The 19,505-nt window shown below is 45.2% G+C and overlaps 1 protein-coding gene across 14 annotated transcripts in view; it reads left to right on the forward strand.

Moving 5' to 3' along the window:
• Nucleotides 1-1,487: 1,487 nt before the first annotated feature.
• Nucleotides 1,488-19,505, forward strand: part of LOC100382527 (uncharacterized) — a 31,604-nt gene continuing 13,586 nt past the window's right edge. For 2 of the 14 annotated variants that reach the window (NR_163967.1, NM_001366793.1), the window contains exons 1-16: nucleotides 1,511-1,731; nucleotides 1,856-1,987; nucleotides 3,293-3,421; nucleotides 3,505-3,639; nucleotides 4,351-4,497; nucleotides 5,784-5,858; nucleotides 5,946-6,048; nucleotides 11,222-11,259; nucleotides 11,374-11,499; nucleotides 11,733-11,768; nucleotides 11,862-11,942; nucleotides 12,039-12,177; nucleotides 18,303-18,382; nucleotides 18,459-18,524; nucleotides 19,273-19,302; nucleotides 19,389-19,498. Coding sequence is in view for 13 of the 14 variants with exons in the window: in NM_001366793.1 (NP_001353722.1) it covers nucleotides 1,549-1,731; nucleotides 1,856-1,987; nucleotides 3,293-3,421; nucleotides 3,505-3,639; nucleotides 4,351-4,497; nucleotides 5,784-5,858; nucleotides 5,946-6,048; nucleotides 11,222-11,259; nucleotides 11,374-11,499; nucleotides 11,733-11,768; nucleotides 11,862-11,942; nucleotides 12,039-12,177; nucleotides 18,303-18,382; nucleotides 18,459-18,524; nucleotides 19,273-19,302; nucleotides 19,389-19,498 (1,610 nt within the window). In the remaining variant the exon portion in view is untranslated. Of the gene's footprint in view, nucleotides 1,750-1,855; nucleotides 1,988-3,292; nucleotides 3,422-3,504; nucleotides 3,640-4,350; nucleotides 4,498-5,783; nucleotides 5,859-5,945; nucleotides 6,049-11,221; nucleotides 11,260-11,373; nucleotides 11,500-11,732; nucleotides 11,769-11,861; nucleotides 11,943-12,038; nucleotides 12,178-15,957; nucleotides 17,333-18,302; nucleotides 18,383-18,458; nucleotides 18,525-19,272; nucleotides 19,303-19,388; nucleotides 19,499-19,505 lie in introns of all 14 variants that reach the window. The other 12 variants (XM_035967035.1, XM_035967031.1, XM_035967030.1 and 9 more) reach the window with 12 other exon arrangements.

Raw genomic sequence — 19,505 nt, forward strand, 5'->3', positions numbered from 1 at the left:
ACTAAATCATGTTTTCACAAAGAAAAAAAATGTTGAAGTGAGATGAAGCTAAAAATAGCGGCATACTTAGGTCCCGTTTGGTTTGGGTGACTAATTAGTCCCTGTATTTTATTTTATTTTAGTCTCTAAATTACCAAATACGGAAACTAAAACTCTATTTTATTCTATTTTAGTGTCCGTATTTGACAATTTAGGGACTAAAATAAGGCACTGTTTGGTTTCTTTAGTCCACGGACTAAAGTATAGTCAGGAGACTAAAGTTTAGTCCCTACCCTATTTGATTCTAGGGACTAAAACTATTGAAAATACATTAAATGAGACTAAAATACTTCGGCTATATTTGGTTTCAATTAGTCATAGGACTAAATTTTAGTCCTAGAACTAAACTTTAGTCTCTACTTGTTTGGTTCTAGGGACTAAACATATTCTAAAGTCATTAAATACAATGTCCAAAGACTCAAATGCTCTTGGAATACACTCACAATATTAGCTGTCCATACAAACATGCTCTCACAACCGAATACTACAGATGGAAGGTAAGGACATCAGGTAATTGTAGGCTTTTAGTAGCTTTTAGCACATATTCGAAGGACTAAAGACTAAATCATTTTAGTCCTAGTGTTTGGCAAAAAAGGGACTAAATGGGACTAAAAACTATAAACTAATCTTTAGTCTCTCTAACCAAACACCCTCTTCTTAACATTCTCCTGCTATTAGTGCAACTGAAATAAAAAAGAGGGCAAAAAGTGAAATTTATATGGTTTAGTCCCTTTTACTCACCCCTTGAGGGACCAGAGACTAAAACAGTTTAGTCTCTGTTTTAGTCCCACCGTTTGGCAATTTATGAACTAAATAAGACTAAAATTGAAGGACTAATCTTTAGTCTTTCAAATCAAACGGGGCCTAAAATAAAATGAAGGAACTAAAAATTAGTTCCTAGAAACCAAACACCCCTTAAAGTTTAGTGACTAAAGTTTAGTCACTTTTAGTCTCTAAAGAAGCAAACATGACGACTAAAATGGGGTGACTGAACTTTAAATCTTTAGTCACAAATGGAGTGACTAAAAGGTAATAAAGTATAATTTTTACTTTATTTACCCTATCCACTTTTTTTATAGTAAACATCCACTAATTAATAAGACAATACAGTTATTATTTACAAAAATTAATACTTTTTAGTTCGATTTAGTCATCGGAACCAAACATGATAATTTAGCAATAGTCTAGTGCTAAAGGACTAAACATGCATTTAGTCCGGATGGATTCTGCGTACCGAACAGTTTATAAAAAATAGCTAGAAATCCACTGACCGATGAAAGAGATATTTTTACTGATGAGGTGTACAACCGGTCCTAAACATGCAAAACATTAATAGGAGAGGAAAAAAATGTAGGAAATGTGAAGGGTCCGTCAGTGGATCACTCTGTTGTCTAGTCCACACACGTGACGGGACGCCGATCTTCAAATCCTCCCGTGTGGCCGTGTGTGTGTTTTCCGTCCACACAACGCACGCGAGGTCCATCGCTCCTCCTCTCCGTCACCGAGAAAATGTCGGTCTCCTCCCCGGCCATGGCCTCGCCCCCTCTCGCCGCGCCCGGCACTCACCGCGGCCCCTGCTTCTCGACCCTCTGCCGCTTACCGTCGCCTTCCTGCTACCCGCCTCTTTCGGCTTCCTCCTCACCGGCTATCTCCACCGTCTCCGCATTCGCTGTCCTCAAACACAAGCCCAGAGTTCGTAACTACGTTTCAGTTTGGTGTTGCATTGATCCCATTTTCTGGTCGTGCGCCGCATTTGACCGTCTTTTATCTGACTGATTGGTGGCCTCGCTTTGTGTATGCTTGTGGATTTTGTTAGGGTCTGGGACTAAGGTGCCAGGCCGCGGAGGAGGCACCACCGCCGGCGCGGGGTAAGACTTCGCTCAAGGTGATGATTTCGGGAGCTCCCGCCTCGGGAAAAGGAACGCAATGCCGCATGATCGTCGAGAAGGTGAAATGTTAGACCATATTGTTTTCCTTTTTTATTCGTGCCCACATTTTCTTCATTGCCAGTTGATCGGAATGCTCATTCTGTTTATGCTGGATCCGGTTCTTCCAGAATCTAGGTTTTACGTGAACCATACTTTACGATGTAAACATGTTAATGCTAAATTGTGATTGGATTTTATGTCGTGCCAGTATGCAGATATCTGAGTCTACGCATTATTACATGATAGTAAGGAATAGTTGGGATTATCGAAATAGACCCTCTGAAAATATCCATATGGTCATTTAACATAAACATGCTTCTACTCTCTAATTGGCATAATAATGTCAACCTTTTTGCATTCATATGATAAAGATTGTCCGTTAGACAAATTAAATATTTGAAGTTGGAAAAGGGTCTCTAAGACTATCTTCAGCAGCTTACCCATATTCAAACTCCCCTCTGCGAACAGTGCAATATGCAGTGCAGAACAGTGCAAAACAATATTTTTGGGTAAACTATGGGTAGACTGCTGCAGACGGTCTAACTGAGCTGGTCAGTGACACTTCTTAGGCACAAAGTTCAACTCTCTATAGGAGTGAATTTTCAGTCCGGGGCTAAAAAACTCGTCTAAGGTTCGCCCCGGGTCGCGGTCGTTCTCATATGGGATTAATGTTGGGTTTGATGAGCCTTCTTACCCCCACAGGTTGAGTTTAAATACTTCAAGTTTACTCATATTCTCGAATGTAAGGACATTGTTGCACATTAGCGGTCTTAATGTCATCTCATGCAGTCTCATGTGGGATTTTGATGATTTGGAGGAAAGAGAGGGAGATGAGAGAAATAGGTAACTGTTTCACGAAACAACTATCTCATAAGCTAAAATTTATGACTACGAGACAACCTTTGCATCACTATTGTTTGTTGCCATGCAACTCACAACATTCCTTTGGTCTATGAACAAATTAAGGAATTATTAGCTCTATAACCATTTACCATTGTACACATTTTATGTTAAGTCATCTCAAGGTTACACGGCACTGCATAAGACCCGCCTATTAGGCACCACCAATGTACTATCCTTTAGGACTTATATGTTTCCCCTGTTTTAAACTCTAGTTTTGGTCTAGATCCTGTGTTCCCTTAAACAATGAACCATAAATAGTCAGCCATCTATTGTTGAACCATTTATTCAGACTAAATGGTTTGTGTTTGTTTAAACAGGCCTCAACAGGGTAAACGACTATTAGGAGAAGAGTGGCTGTAGCAAAATTTATGTTGTTTGAGAGTCTTCTAATGTCAATTTATTTTGTTTTTCCTTTGATTTAGTATGGTTTAGTTCACATATCAACTGGTGATCTTCTGCGAGCTGAAGTATCTTCTGGCACAGAAATTGGCAAGAAAGCAAAAGAATACATGGACAATGGAAAGCTTGTGCCGGACCAAGTTGTGACAGATGTATGTGGTTTATTTGTCATATATACGCTCTATTTAGCTTGTAAATTTCTTGGAACTATCTGATTGCCTGCTATTTCAAGTAGATGGTGGTATCACGACTGTCACAACCGGATATACAAGAAAGAGGGTGGCTTCTTGATGGTTACCCAAGGAGCTTCAGTCAAGCACAACACCTTGAAAATTTGAAAATAAGACCGAATATATTCATTGTGCTAGAAGTAAGTCAAAAACTAACTATTTATGATAAGTACTATATAGTATATACACTAACATGTGCTTCTAATATTTAGTTTGACGGTGATATGCCGGTGTGTTCGATTATACTGCAAAAGTGTTAGCCATGCCTTTTGTTTTTAGGAATGGCTGTAATTCTTTTTGAATACTACAATTTGTTTGTGCAATTCTAACAGATCAGGATGTCCACAAAATAAAGGATCTTCGAACCTTTTCTTTTAATTTTTTATATGAGCTTAAATGTCGCCGATTCAGTTTTTTTTTCAAATAAGTATTATAAATCTTTAATAGTCCATGATTTTGTGCGGTGAATATGTACATTAGCTGCAAAATAAGTCAGTGACTTAAAGTGGGATCTTATATATATTCAGTTCTTTTTCAGGCCATATTTTTTTCATCAATTATTTTTGTACTTAGATAACTTCTGTTGAACCAATGTGCATGATTGCATGGCTGTGTGTAATACAGCAAACACCAGTAGAGTAGTGTCATGTATGCATCTGTGATATATTATGCAATTTTTGTGGAAATACTATATTTTTAATTGAGCGAGAATATAGTACAATGCTTTTTTGTTCTCCTGCTCTTACCTGGCATTGTGTTACACAGTAATACAAATAACTTTCTTTTGAGGCAGTGTAGCCACAGATGCCTTTATCCCCTTCCATTTCAAAATTTTCTTTTGTTGAATTCAGGTTCCTGATGATGTTCTAATCGACAGATGTGTTGGAAGACGGCTGGATCCTGTGACTGGCAAGATTTACCATTTAAAAAACTACCCCCCGGAGAATGAGGAGATTTCTGCCCGACTTATTACACGTTCTGATGACACATTTGAGAAGGTTCTGTTGATGTCCATTCAGTAACCTTTGGTTTTGTTTGCTCTTTGATGTCATCCGAAGATCAAAGATCCTAAGAAACAGTTTCTGGTTTTTGGAGCTAGCAGAGCCAGAAGTGAGCACCTATCACCCTTCTAGGTTAAGCAACACAATTATATACCAAACAATTTTTATTAGGCTTACAGAATGGTAGGAACAATCCTCAGTCCAGCATGACACAAGTCCAAAAAACCACGGCTCAATCCTGCTGGGCCAGACACAACACACCGGGCCTTTTTTCCGTACCAAGATGGCCTAGCATGCATGGGCATAGCACGCCCTGCAAGCCAGGACCTAGAGTAGGCAGCAGTAGGCAGCTGCGTGGGACGTTGAGGGGGGAGGAGGTGATTGTCTTGTTTGGTTCAGCTTTTTTCTGAGAAGCTTTTCTGAGAATCTGGCAGTGGGATGAATCTGGCTGCGGAGAGAATCTAAGTATCATTGAGATTACATGCGGAGAAAGATAAAGGAGTCCATAAGGTTTAGGATATAGAAAGTGACGGTTTCCTATTATCGCAACGACTCGACTGATTCACGTTGATTTTGGACGGTTTTGACTAAAGTGATTTTCAGCTTCTGTTGGCCAGAAACTGAAAAAAGCTGAAACAAACGGGACCGATGTCCAGCCGGGTGAGGACGACTTGGCGGGAGGAGCTCTTGGTGGGGTGGGGGCGGGTGCTGGGAAGGTTGGGCGGAGAGGAGCCTAGGAGGCAGTGGTGTGGCTATGAGGAACGGGGGCGAGACTCAAGAGGCTCAGCGGGGCTACAAGGGCAGAGGCGACGGGGATGGGAATACACACACACAGGCCTTTGTTGGGCTTGACGAGAAAATGGGCTGTGCTGTGCCGTGCCGTGCCGCCTGGTGTACCTTGGGAGTGGTCTAAGCACAACCCTGGTTGTTGGCCTGGGCTGGCTCAGGCACAGTCACTATCGAGGCGTGCTTTGCTTGGACAATGCTACCGGGTTGTGAGATTTTTGTACATCTCTAGTACTACTTTGAGAATCTGAATTGCTAGGATTTCTTCGTATTTCGTAAAATGCTGTTGGCATTTGTGAAGGACAGTTTTGAACTATATAAGAAGATAGGGTTCCTTGTAGAATCAATATTTTTGCAACAGGACCGAGCCATGCCAATTGGCTTGCTGTACTTAACTACTTACGTGGTTACAAAGGCCTCATTTTTTATGATGTAGTAATATTACCTTAATGCTGGCATGTCTTTCCTAAACTATTAGTTTCTTCTTTATTTTGCAGGTTAAATCACGTCTTGATACGTACAAGCAAAATTCTGAAGCTATTCTTCCTACATACTCTGATTTGCTTAATAAGGTTCTTGTGTATTCCTAGTCATCACCAGAGCAACCCAAAGTATAGATTGAAAGTAATTCTATGTTGCTATATTGTGCAAGAATATAGATTGATGGAAACTGCCCAGCCGAAGTTGTTTTTCAGGCGATAGATTTCCTGTTACAGAAGATCTGTGAGAACACTTCAGCGAGCAAGTTGACCAAAACAAATGGTGAGAGCGTGAAGTCCTCCACTAATCACTTATGCCTTCATTGGTAGTATGATCTTTTTTCTTGGCAAATGGTCATAACAACATGAACTAAGTCCACCTTTACAATTAGCTACTATGTTTTTTTCTTTGCAAAAAATATTATCATTGGTAGTAACTATCATGTTCTACATAATAGTTATGGAATCATAATGGTATAATATCAAATGCTTGAATATATAATATGCTGCATTGCTCGGAGATCCAACTATGCTAATGGTAGATCACATGGATGTGATGATTGTACACAAGCAACTCAATAAGGCAAAGTAGGTAGTTGAAATTCTCCGCTTAAGTGAACCAACAAATAATACGGTATGGAGGATTCAAGAGTGTCATGTCATAAGCACATTGGGGGATATAAGGGCAATAACTTTGGAATCATCACATCACCAATTACCATATTTGTATTTAGCACTTAAGGTCCACTGCCACTAGATCCGTCAGTTGTCGCTCCTAGGCTTGTTGTCAGCTGCTAGCCCTCTAGGGTATGACTACAAGCTTGCCTTTGGCCGCAGACACTGCAGGGCTCGACCCTAGGCCTGTAGTTCCAAGGCGCTGCCCTAGGACCGCCATCGGCCACCAGCCCTCGAGGATCCTGCCTCTTCACTTTCCTGTCTAAATGTGATGGGCCTACAACTCTGTTTTCAAGTCGTCGACTAGTCGGCGACTAGTATAGATGTCCAAACGGGCCGGGCGGCCCGGTCTGGCCCGGGCCCGGTGAAGCCCGGCCCGTTTTGGGCCCGGCCCGCCAGGCACGATTAAAAAACCGGGCCGGGCCGGCTAAGCACGCGGGCTCAATTCCTTGTCCGAGCTCGGCCCGCAACGGGTCTAAACGGGCCGGGCCGGCCCGTTTAGCACGAAAAAAGCGGGCCGAAAAGCGGGCTATGCGGGCCGAAAAGCGGGCTATGCGGGCCGAAAAGCACGTTTTAGTGTAAAAAAAGCGGGCTTAACGGGCTTAGAGCTAAACGGGCCGTGCCGGGCTAGCCCACCGTGCCTAATTTCCTGCCCGAGCCCGGCCCGCTTATTCGTGCCGGGCCGGCCCGGGCCCGCATATAACCGGGCCGTGCCGGGCTCGGACCGGGCCCAAAAAACGGGCTTCGTGCCGGGCTCGCGGGCTTCGTGCTTATTGGACATCTATAGCGACTAGTCGTCCAGGCGGTCTCCAGAGACCGACTTAGAGGTCTGACTCGACTTTTCTCATAAGTCGCCCGACTTGCCGACGACTGAAAAAAATAAGTCGACTAGTCGTCGACTTGGGCTAAGAAGTCGACCGACTTGTCCCTTTACGGCCCAACCAGAGGCCCATTAACAAATCTAAACCTAAACCTGAACCCTGACTTACCTGAAGCCGTCAGTCTCCCTCTGCACAGAGCCGCCGCCCCTGCTCTCTGGCAGCCGCCGCTCCTCCTCTCTAGCGGCCTCTCCTCTGCAGCAGCCGTCGCCCCTCCTCTGCTACAGTAGCCGCCGCCCTTCCTCTGCGCGCCTCTCCTCTGCAGCAGCCGCGCCCCTCCTCTGCTGCAGAGCCGCCGCCCCTCCTGAACGACAGAGAGCCGCCGGTCTCCCCTGCTGCAGCAGCCGCTGATCTCCCCCTGCTGCAGCAGCCACCGGTCTCACCCTGCTGCAGAGCCGCCGCCCCTCTACAGAGCCACCGCCCCTCCTCTGCAGCACAGAGCTGCAGCACAGAGATGGAAGATACATTTGCAGATTTGGTTCACTTATGAGTTTATGATTTATCACTTATGTGGCTGATTTGGTTCAATTTGAGGCTTCAAATGAGATAAGATTTGCTATTTATTTCAGTTTCGTTCAATTTCATACTTCAAAAGAGGTAAACATCCTCTTTCTTCATATATAATTGATATATTGTCTATATGAAGCCATTATATAGGCAAAACAGCCACTATATTGGCAAGTCGACGACTAGTCGACTGACTTATCGACTAGTCACCAAGTCGGTACCTTGTCGACTCGACTCGACTTACCGACTTGAAAACCTTGGCCTACAACCTACCCCATGTACCTGTTATATTTATGGAACACATAGCCCACTCTTGGGCTACAATTTTCTTTACACATTTCAGCATGGTATCAAGCTAGTTTTTTCTCTCTCCACACATAGCCCGCCGCCTGACCTTTCCTAGCAGTTGCCGTTGGCGGCAGAGGCCATTGATGGCTTCCCTCTTCCATCATGCTCCTCTCCCCTCCCTTCCCCACCCCTCTCTCGTCGCTGGGCGACCGTTGTTGCCAGTGTTTTTAAGGCGTCTAGACGGTGGCCCAACACCCAAAAATCTTAGGCGCATTGCTCTCCTAGGCATCCAGGTGGTAGTCCAACGTCTTGTCTCGCCTTACGCTTTAAAAACACTCGTTGTCGCCTCCCCGACAACCCTAGCTAGCCACCCTGTCGACGTCGCCCTCTCCCATATCTGCTATGGTTGCGGGCCCCTGCCTCCCCCACTCCTGACGTTGGCGCGCCAGTCCAGCCCCCCCACCATCGGCGCGCTCGCCGGGGCCCTTGCCATCACCATCCTCCTAACCACCCTTGCCGCGGGCGGGGTCGCCTGGCTAGACCCAACTGCCAGTGGCTTGGGTGCCGCCGACCACGACCATGGCTTGGCCCCCACCGGCCTGGGCATGGTTGGTCTGGTGTAGGGTTGTGATGGCAGACTAGAGGGGGTGTGAATAATCCTTTCTTAAAAGTAATTACGATGACAGACTAGAGGGGGGTGAATACTAGAGGGGGGGGGGGTGAATAATCCTTTCTTAAAAGTAATTACGATGGCTGACTGAAATAAATGTGGAATTAAAACTATTCGGTCTAGCAAGACTACGCCCCTCTATCTATCATAAGCACCTTACAAAAGATCCTAATTAAAGCAACTAAGTTACCGAGCTAGTGAGAGCTCTCCTACACAAGTATAGTTAGCAAGGTCACACAAATCTATGCAATTAGAAGTCTAAGCATACTGGGAGCTCCTACACATACTAGCAAGCAAAGCACTAGTTGCACTACACCAGCACCACTCAGTAGTTGCACTACACAAGCACAGCTAGAGAGAAACAACCACTTAGCTACACAAATCAAGCTAAAAGGATTAGCTATACTAGCTAACAACAACTGAGCAACTACTTTGTAACATAAGTATAACTAGTTATACAAGAGTTAGCATAAGTATCTAAGCAAGTAAATACAAGCTAGTAAGGTGAATTGCAAACCAACGGGAAGATGACGACACTTTGACACAACGATTTTTTTCGTGGTGTCGATGACTTGCCGGTCACCCCTAGTCCATGTTGAGGTGGATTCAATGACTTTCAACCGGTCCTCTACCAAGAGTCTTTTTGGTCTAAAAGCCTGCTTGGATCAAAGAACCTCTCCAAATCTTGATTCCACTAGAGATACTTTTCACCACTACGGTGAGGCAAGCTCCAAGCCTCTCACAATAAAAAATCGGGCATCTTCACAATCTCCTTGAGGAGCTCAACGATGTTGCACCACCAAGTTGTCTAGGAGGCGGCAACTTCCAAGAGTAACAAGCGAATGACCTTGCTTGATGATCTCCCTAGTGCCTCAAAGCTCAACCAATTGATGCAATGCACTAAGATGCTCTCAATCTCACTAAAGGTCAATCCCTAAGCAAAGTAAGTGAGAGACAGGAGAGGGAGGCTCCAATATGTTCACAAGTGTTCCAAATGGCATCCTTAAAGTGCTCAACCCCGGACACCAAGTATATATAACCCCTTCTCCAAAATTAGCCGTTATGGTAACTTTTCGAGCAGTCTGGGTATTCCTGGACAGTCCGTGGTATCAGACCGGACTGTACGCACAAGAATTCCAACGGCTATAAGCATGTCAGAGCAACCAAAAATGACTTGTGGGCAGTCCGCCACCAAGGCTCGGACTGTTTGCCATCCACCAGAGAACCTAACAGAAACTGACTAGTTTCTGTCCAGCTGCACGCTCACAATGGTGGATAGTCTGCAGTAGACTTTATATGTTCACAACAGATTCTCACAAAATCTATTCACTTTTACCAGTTATAACTTATAATGGCGAACAGTCCATCCACAGTTCACATTTTCAGCCCTCATTATAAGGGCAGACTGTGCGCACCTCAGGTGCGGACTGTCCGCAGCACAAATTTTCAGCACTCATTTTTAAAGAGATTTTTCACCTGGTTTCTTTGAAAATCGCAATGTTGTTAGACCTCATGCAAATGTATCAACTATATGAGCAAAGAGGCACTAAAGACATGTCAAGTAAGATAATTGACCTCTCTTGATAGTATGATTATCTAGCCTATTAATCCGGTCAATTTTCAACTTCTAAGTACCTCTTGACCGGTAAAACAAAAACCTTTGGTTATACCTTTACCTTGCACATTCCATTCCATCTCCTCAAATGATGATGTTGGTGAGTCTTTCCTGGGGCTGCTCTTGTCTTTTTATCTCTTTGGCTTTGTTTCCTTGTCTTCCCCTTCTTGTGTTCTTTGTACAATTGTGCAATTGTTATGCTTTTCGTTTAATAAAATCCTAGCAGTGGGGGCCTCTGCTGTCTTTATTTTTTTTTTAAAATAACCTTTGGTATCATCTGTAGCTAGTGTTTCATGGCATTGCGCTTTATTTAGTTTCCATTTTTTGAACGAATAAATCACAAGAGTTTTGATACATTTTACATAATCAAGTGTTGCATTTTTCAGCTCTCATTGTTTTTATTTTTCTAAGACTGACTCCAACCGAGGCCATGCAAATCGAGCAACCATTCAAGCCTTTGGCTAGCGTCTCTGGTTTGCCTGTCTAGGCATATGGCACACACTTTCAACAACACAGGTACAAAGGCAGCGGTAGTATAGTCCAACAAATGAAGCAGATGGTGGGGTCATGTTCTCAGACACAGAAAAAGGAAATAGCTGCCAGCCACAGTACAAGCTATTATGACTTTCCTCTTTCCATCCTTTTTGCCTGGCTCGTTTGGCTGCCCTGTTGGAAGGTGTTTTGTACTGCTACAGTAGCTCGTGGACAGCTATTTTAGCTTTGCCTGTCCATTTAGCTGCTCTGTTGGAGTTAGTCTAACAGTCACATTAACACACACTCCTATTATTCTTAGGAAATGATCAAACCTTTCTTATTATTACAGGAAAACGACCAGATTCTGCGGATACAGGTTCAAAAAATGTATGCACAAGATATACTTTAGTTTCATCTTGTTGACTTGTGCAATATTTTGTATCATGAACTACAAAGATTTGGATCTGTATGGTTCATATGTGTTTTGCGGTTGTAAACCAGGAGTGGCGTGGAATTCCAACGAGGTTGAATAACATTCCACATTCTAGGGAAATTAGGGAATACTTCTACAACGACGTGTTAAAAGCTACAAAACTTGCTATTGAAGATAAAAAGACTCGGTTGCAGGTTGCTTCTTATCTTTTCCATTTATGTTAATTTGTTTTGTAAGATTGAAATCACAGTATTGTGTTATTTATTCTGTTTCTGTTGCATAGATAGTCGAGTACTGGAATATGTGAGCTTCATGTGATTAATTCACGTAACTGAACAATCTAATTCTTATTTCCAGTTTGGCTACCTATTTTTTGAGAATAAACTGACATATGCTGATCTATGTCCTCATTTTCCCAAATATGCAGATAGATATCAATATTCCTGAACTTAACCCTGAAATGGTAAGTGTACATATGGTTACACATATGTATTTTGTAATGTCTGTTAGAAAACACTGCTGATTTTAACTGCAACCAAATTCGTTTTATTGCCAGGATGTTTACCGCATAGGAACCCTCATGGAACTTGTAAGAGAACTTTCTCTATCCTTTGCAGATGATGGGAAACGTGTCAAGGTGATCTTTGCAACAGATGCATATACTATTGCTCAGCCGCACCCTTCTTTGTCCTCCCCTAGTAACAAAATTATGTGACTAGCCACTTGATACCAGGTCTGTGTTCAAGGCTCCATGGGGCAAGGTGCATTTGCTGGCATCCCACTTCAACTGGCAGGAACCAGAAAAATTTTGGAATTCATGGACTGGGGTGACTATGGGGCGAAGGGCACCTTCATTAATATTGGAGCAGTAGGTGTGTATGTGTTGCCCACTTATTCTATACTTCAGACAATATCAATTATCAAATGAAACGAAGCATCGTAGCTTTAGGTTGAATCATCATGCTTGTGTACCTAGGTCGCCTCCACACGGAAGTCGAAATTGACTTAAAAGACTTTTTTTATACTTGCTTATTAGCCGAGGTTGGGTACAGAGCCTCCACTCTCTTCTGCATGGTTAGGTGGTTAGATGGCCTTTTGGTTGTGGAGTTCGCGCCTAACCTCTTATTCATTGACAATGATGGGTACAAAACATAAGTGGTGGCCTCACGATCCAGTTCACCTGTGTCTCTTGGAAAAGGTCAACAAGGTCATACTTATTGGAAACCCTAACCCTAATCAGGGTCGGGAGTATATTATATAGACCAAATAGGTGGGCCAAGCCCATTACACAGGGGTATATAAGGTAAATACAAGAGGGCTCAAGTCAAAACTCTAAAAAGGAGTCTAACACCCCCGCAGTCTCAACTCTATCCTGTACAGATGTTGAGACTGGATCGAAACTCAGTGAATACACTTGACGGCAGCCCCTTGGTGAAGATGTCATCAAACTGCGACGTGGTTGGGACACTGAGAACGCGAACATCACCGGCGGCGACACGCTCACGCACAAAGTGAAGTCCAATCTCCACGTGCTTTGTGCGCTAGTGCTACACGGAATTGGTGGAGAGGTAGACCATGCTGACGTTGTCGCGGTAGACGAGGGTGGAGCGCTCGAGGGGGCTGTGGAGCTCGTGGTGGAGCTGGTGGAGCCAGGAGGCCTCGACCATGTCGTTGGCCACGACGCGGTACTCGGCCTTAGCGCTGGAGCGCGAGATGATGGGCTGTCGCTTTGCGGCCCAGGAGACGAGGTTGGCGTCCAGGAACACGACGTAACTGGAAGTGGACCGGCGCGTGTCGGGACAACCATCCCAGTCAACGTCGGTGTAGACCATGAGCTCCGACGTCGGGAAGAGTCAAAGGAGTAGGCCGTAGTAGATGGAGTCGCGAAGGTAGCGAAGTATATGCTTGAGAGCGGTGAGGTGGGGCTCCCGTGGGGTGTGCATGTGAAGGCACACTTGTTGGACGACGTAGGCGATGTCGGGCCAGGAGAAGGTTAGGTACTGGAGAGCGCCGATGAGGCTCCAGTAGGCCGTCACGTCGGCGACCGGGGCCCATTGCCCTCAGAGAGCTTCGCCTGAGTGTCGACAGACGTGGAGCATGGCTTACAATCGGACATGGTAGCCCTCTCCAGGATGTCGGGAGCGTACTGACGCTGGTGGAGTAAGAGACCCTGAGGCCGCCGCTCGAGAGGAAGTGTAGGGATACGAGTTACAACTGAACGTGAGCGAGAGACTAGTTGTCGAACTCATGGTCGTTATCGCAGTGGAGAGCACGAACCGGGCGACGGTACTGGGTGGAGACCCAAATGAAGAAGTGGGTGAGGGTGGGAAATGTATCAGACTTGAGTTGCAGGGGAAAAGTCTAGAGAAAATGAGAGAAATCATCCAGGATGACCATGTAGTATTTGTAATCAGAGAGGCTGAAGACAGGAGAACTCCAGAGATCACAGTGGACAAGATTAAAGGCCTGAGCAGCCCGAGACGTGGAAGTAGAGAAAGGAAGATGAGAGTGGCGGTCGAGCTGACAGGCATGACAAAGATGCTTAGAGGGGCCCCTGCTGCAAGATATATCAGAGCTACTAGAGAGCTTGAACATGATGTCAGGGCCAGGGTGACCAAGACGACGAAGCCAAATGGTGAAGGTGGTGGTAGTGTCCAGAGCATGGGAGGAGGACGTGCTGATGAGGAAAGTGGATGTCCGGGGCATGGCTTGGGCATAAGGTGGAGCAACACAAGAGGAGGGAGGTGGGACGAGAAGACGAAGAGAGTATACGGGGTCAGAGTTGCCACAGCGAGCGAGCACCACACGAGTGGGAATGTGTCATATGGTGAGCCCTAGGGATCGAACTCCATAGAACAGTGGTTGTCACTAGTGAAGCGACGAACCGAGAGAAGAGGATAAATCATATGGGTGCAACAAGGACGTCGTTAAGGTAGAATGGTCTCGGAAGAACCGATGCACCTACTAAGGTGACCACGAGGATGGAACCGTTCCCCACAATGATAGATGAAGGATGGGAGGGGTGGGGAGGATGGGAGTGAGATAACGACCCAGTAGTAGTAGTAGTGTGGAAGGAGGCTCCAGAGTTGACCACCCAATTGGTGGGAGAGGGGGGGGGGGCAAAGGCACGAGGTGTGAGGAGATAGCCAGGGGAGGGGCTCCAACAGTGCCACTAGGAGGTGAGGGACACAACAAGGTCTCGATCGTCAGGGAGGCAATCACAATGCTGTGGAAAACAAGTGGCCCAGGCACGTGGCGACTCGCCTGAGGGTGGATCTCGACGCAGTCACGGAGAACAGGGTTCATGGCTCGATCAAAGGCCACGAAGGTGCCCCAGTCAAGTTGGCAGTCGTGAAGGAAGACATGCACAACGATCCCGGTGGAACTGAGCAGAGCCAGGAAGCAAAGGTGAGGTCGAGGAAGCCGGGAGTCAATGGGGCTGCGTGCAAGGTGTCGTCGATGGACTGCATGCAGGGGAGAGGCGCGCCACCCATGGAGGATGGAGCTAGGCCGGTCGCATGATGGAAACCGACGGTGAGAGGGGACACAACGGCGCTGGGAGGATCTCCATGGCCACACCAGTGGGCGGACGGTGGCCGCAGCATGGCATGTGGAGGGGAACACGCCGCCGAGCGCAATGCTGATGACGGGTGCTGCAGGGAGCGCCGCAGGGGCAGCACGACATGGAGGAGAGCGCCGTCAGGGCAGGGGTCCGCGGGTGCAGAGGAATCCGCCATCAGGAGGGGCATGAACGGCGCCGCGGTGGAGGCACCGCGGGAGCATATAGGAGGCAGTGACACGTTGTCTTGGGTGGCGTTGTGTCTGTTAGAGTGGATGCACTAACCAGTTCAACCCAAAAGCTTAAGTTGATGGGAGAAGGTAGTCAATTCACTTATCCACTTCAACACCCCCACTCACGTGTAGCCAAAGAGAAAGACATAAACGTGGAAATAAATAGGTGGAGGCACAAATAAAGCCTCTACCAGGATTCAAACTCGAGACCTCTGCTTTGATACCATGTTAGAGTGGACACACTAACCAGTTTAACCAAAAGCTTAAGCTGATGGGAGAAGGTAGTCAATCCACTTATCCACTTCAATAGTGTCATGGGCGGCTGGGAAAGCAGACGACGATGGGTGCAGGGCGCCGATCCGACGGGAGGGGAAGTGTTGAACGTCTCCTAGAGGGGGGTGAATAGGTGAAACCTGAAATTTACAAACTTTAACCACAAACTTCACCCCGGGTTAGCGTTAGAACGAATATAAATAAAATCAGAGTGCAAGAGAGGTGTTCTTCTTGCTTGGAGTTGCTCAATCAATTGCGATTACTTGGGAGTCTACTCAAACGATCATAAGCAAGAGAACAAGAGAGAGGGGAGAGGAAGAACCAAATCACAAATTAATGATCAACACAAAGAACACATCGATTTGTTTCTCGAGGTTCCGCTCCAAAGAACGTACGTCCCAGGACGAGTCTCTTTCAACCCATTGAGGACTCCACTAAGGAGTCCACTAAGGACTTAGAAACTAAATATGTCAAACTTATGAACCTGTGAATCAAAGACTAGGCAAACTAGTTAGTCTGTAAGGTTGTGATGGTCATCAAGCACCAAAATCAATTAGAGAAAATGATTAAGGCTATTTTCCTTTCAGGTGCGCAGGGCGTGCAGATCGTGACGACGGGGAGCGCAGGGGCGCCAGCGTTGCTTGGGAAGATGGGTCTGCCGTGGGGGAGTCCAGGCATGCTACAGATGAGCACAGGCGCGCCGTGGGGTAGAGCAAACCACCGTCGTCGTTGCTGATGGGGAGGCCGGTGGTCACCATGACCGCAGGGCCGGTGCTGGGGAGGGCAGGGCCACAACGGGGCCTGTGGGTCCGACGAAGAAGGCCTACTGGGGACGTTGTTACTGTTGAATCCCCCCGTTCCCCAGGCCAGGCCACATGGTGATGTGACTGATCTAGGGGTTGTAGGAGGGCCAGGCGGGAGCGGGTGCCTGTTCGGCTTGGGTGCGCTGCGTCTAGAGGGAAGCATCGCCAAGGTTGACCATGGAGCAGATTAGAGCTGCTAGGGGGCCTGGCGGCTATGCTAGGAAGGAAAACGAAAACGATAGGGAAAATCTAGGTCTCTAGATACATACCATGACAGAATGAGCTGCCAGATATTGGATTAATGGTAGAGGTACAAGGGGGTATAATATATAGGCATGGATTGTCTAAGGTTTATAGAAAGCATGCAATCAATAGAAATCCTTGCATAATCTAAAGCACCCAATCAATGAAGATCTTTGTGTAATCTATGATTTGTTCTCGAAAGCGTAGGAGAGCTACACATCATATATATAAAGAAGAAAAAGGTCTAAAATAGGCCAATACAAAAAACTGGAAAAAAAACAGTGGCCAAGACCAGCTCATGGCGGCCGAAAGCAACAAAACATAAAAACATCCAACATTACAGCTAGGAGAGACTAAATCCGCGGCAACTACCATAAACATCAAGGCACATATGGCAGACATGATCAATCTAATTACATAGTCTAACACTACTATGTACTAATTATTGCTCAAAAGATAACATACGATATACACATTTTTGTTCTTTTCTTCTCATCTTTGTTTGTTTGGGATTCCTACGGAAGGGCCTCTAGCTGTGTTGGTTAGGTGGTCCGAGTAGCACTCCTCAGATCCTGGGTTGGACTCCCCGTGGAAGCGAATTTTAGGCTGTGGTTAAAAAATGTCCTCGTTTGTCCCATGCCAAAGCACAGGTCTAAGGCCCAGCTCCGGCCGTGGTCGTTCTCACATGGACTACGGTGCCGCTGTGTACGCGTGGGGCTTATGGCGTAGCTTTAGCGTCGCTAAAGCGATAAGGCGAGCGTGGAGGCATAAGGCGTCTTGTCGCCTTGCCTGCGAGAGTAAGGGCGGCAGCGCGTGTCGCATATCTCCCGCCGGCGGCGCGCAGGGAGGAGAGCTATGGAGAGGGAGAAGCTGCTGCTATCGGCTAAGGGACAATCTGCTGCTAGCAGCTGAGAAGGTAACCCTAAAATTGTTGGACTGGGTTGACTGGTTATGGGCTTCTTCTTTTGTTCTTTTTCTTTTTCCTGATTCTCTCGTCTACTAGGCCGAAATAGGCCTATTAAGGCCTTACAGTTGTGCTATCTTTTTTATTACTTCCAAATTAGTGATATATAAATAAAACGAGGGTGGAGGGCTAGCGCAGAGGCCGAGTGAGGATGGAGGCGGGGGAGGCGTGCACGTGCGCTGAGGGGGAGTCGGGGGCATGGGTGTGCGCACTCTAGCAGCGCGGAAGGGGAGGTGGCCGTAGCCATATTAGCGCCAGGCGCCCACACTACGTTCTTAATAGAATAGTATAGATGTGATCTAATTTTTAATAATTATATATATAATTGAGGTGTCGCCTCGCCTCTCTTAAAAGTTAAAAAGGGGGCGCTCGCCTTTACTTGCCTTACCGCCTTAATAACTATGGGTGGGGCAGGGGTTCGAGAGTTTATTCGACCTGCGTGAGAAGATCTTCTCAATATAATGCCGTGGGGCCGGTCTTACCCCGCAGGTCCAGTTTGGATTTTGGTAATACTCAGTGTTATTAAAACTACATTTAAACGTCGTTTAAACTACGTTTAAACGTCAAAACCCTAATTAGAGGTTGAAACCGCGTTTTAGTATTTTGGCATTCTAAACTGTAAAACGCAGTGTTTCATGCGTTTTAGACCATTAGCTACTTTTGGGCCTAGTCTGTTATTTACTTTTGGGGTCCAATTCAACTCATGGGTGAAGTTTTGGTAAGCCACTCATTTCTTTGTTTTGGTATTTAACTCCATAATATTGTCTAAAATTATGATATATTGGTATTTTTCTATGTTGTTTAAAACTACGTTTAAACTTTGTTTAAACGTTTAAAAGTCAAAATTTCACCCATGAGTGTTTCGACATTTTATCGTTTTAATAACCTTGTTAATACTACAATGTTTTTGCTTAAACTATAGGTGCTAGAGATGTTGACAAAGAAGATGATATGTTTGTCCTCATTGCTCCACAAAATGCTGTTGGAAACTGCATAATTGATGTAAATTTTCTATATCTCCTGTTCTACTCCTATTTTAAACACCTTGATCTTCATTTTCATTTTTAAAAATTTCCAGGATATGAGAGCTATGACTGATGCTGCTGGTGATAGACCTGTGATTCTTGTAAATCCTCGCCTAAAGGTTTTGCCCCCAAAACTCTATTTGTCATTTCCCGTTTATTGGGGTACCTATGATCATTGCTATCATGCTTAGTCTGATGAAATCTTAACTGCACAAGTGTGTCTGTTTGGTTGGATATTGGGGTAGTAGTTCTAAAAGTTCAAACTAATTCTGAGAGAGCCTCATTGTTGAAACAGGTTGGATTGTTTGACAATGAACTTATGCCGACTATTTAATGCTTTCATCTGATGAAACTGAGCTAAAATTATGTTTCTCTTTCAAGGGTACTTATCTGGAGATGCTAATCATCTTAGCTTAGATGTAAATAGAAGATCATCAAGACTCTTTCTTCTATATTTTTTTCTAAGGCCTGCACATAACCCAAGATTTGGACAAATATCTCTGACTTACACTAAGAGTTTGTAGATTACACCATACAAAATTTCATATCACTGGATGCTTATCTGAAAAACTTTAATTTGATGTGAATGTCACAGTAATGGTCATGTGACATTTGTTTCCTGGGCACGAGAGAATTCTGTATCTCATTCCATTAAGGAAAAATGTGAAGATAGGGGTCGTATCAGATCAAACTATGCGTTACAAAAAGAAAAGGAGGGAGTAATATTTTATGTTTTCTCAGTTTCAACTCTTATTGGCTTGAAGTCCCATATTTGTGGATTATACTTAAATGCTTGCCTTTCTAATGTATAAACAAATAATACTACATTACTGAGTGCTAATTAAGTTCCCAAATTTGTATTTCCAGGATATGCCTGCATCAAGTGGTGTTATGCAAGTAAGTTAACTTTTAAATTTAAGGTTAATCTTACCTTAGCTATGAGTATTGGCTATTAAGTGGGCTTCCTAATTTGTGATGATCAGACAATGGGAAGGGATATTAGGCTGAAGTATGCTGCATCATTTGAGACATGCTATTCATTCCGTCTTCTCTACTACGCTGGTTCATTCTATCCTATTATGGGAGCTTTAAGGTTTCTA

The sequence above is a fragment of the Zea mays genome, chromosome 4 (assembly GCF_902167145.1).
Source record: "Zea mays cultivar B73 chromosome 4, Zm-B73-REFERENCE-NAM-5.0, whole genome shotgun sequence".
In the NCBI taxonomy this organism is placed as follows: Eukaryota; Viridiplantae; Streptophyta; class Magnoliopsida; order Poales; family Poaceae; genus Zea; species Zea mays.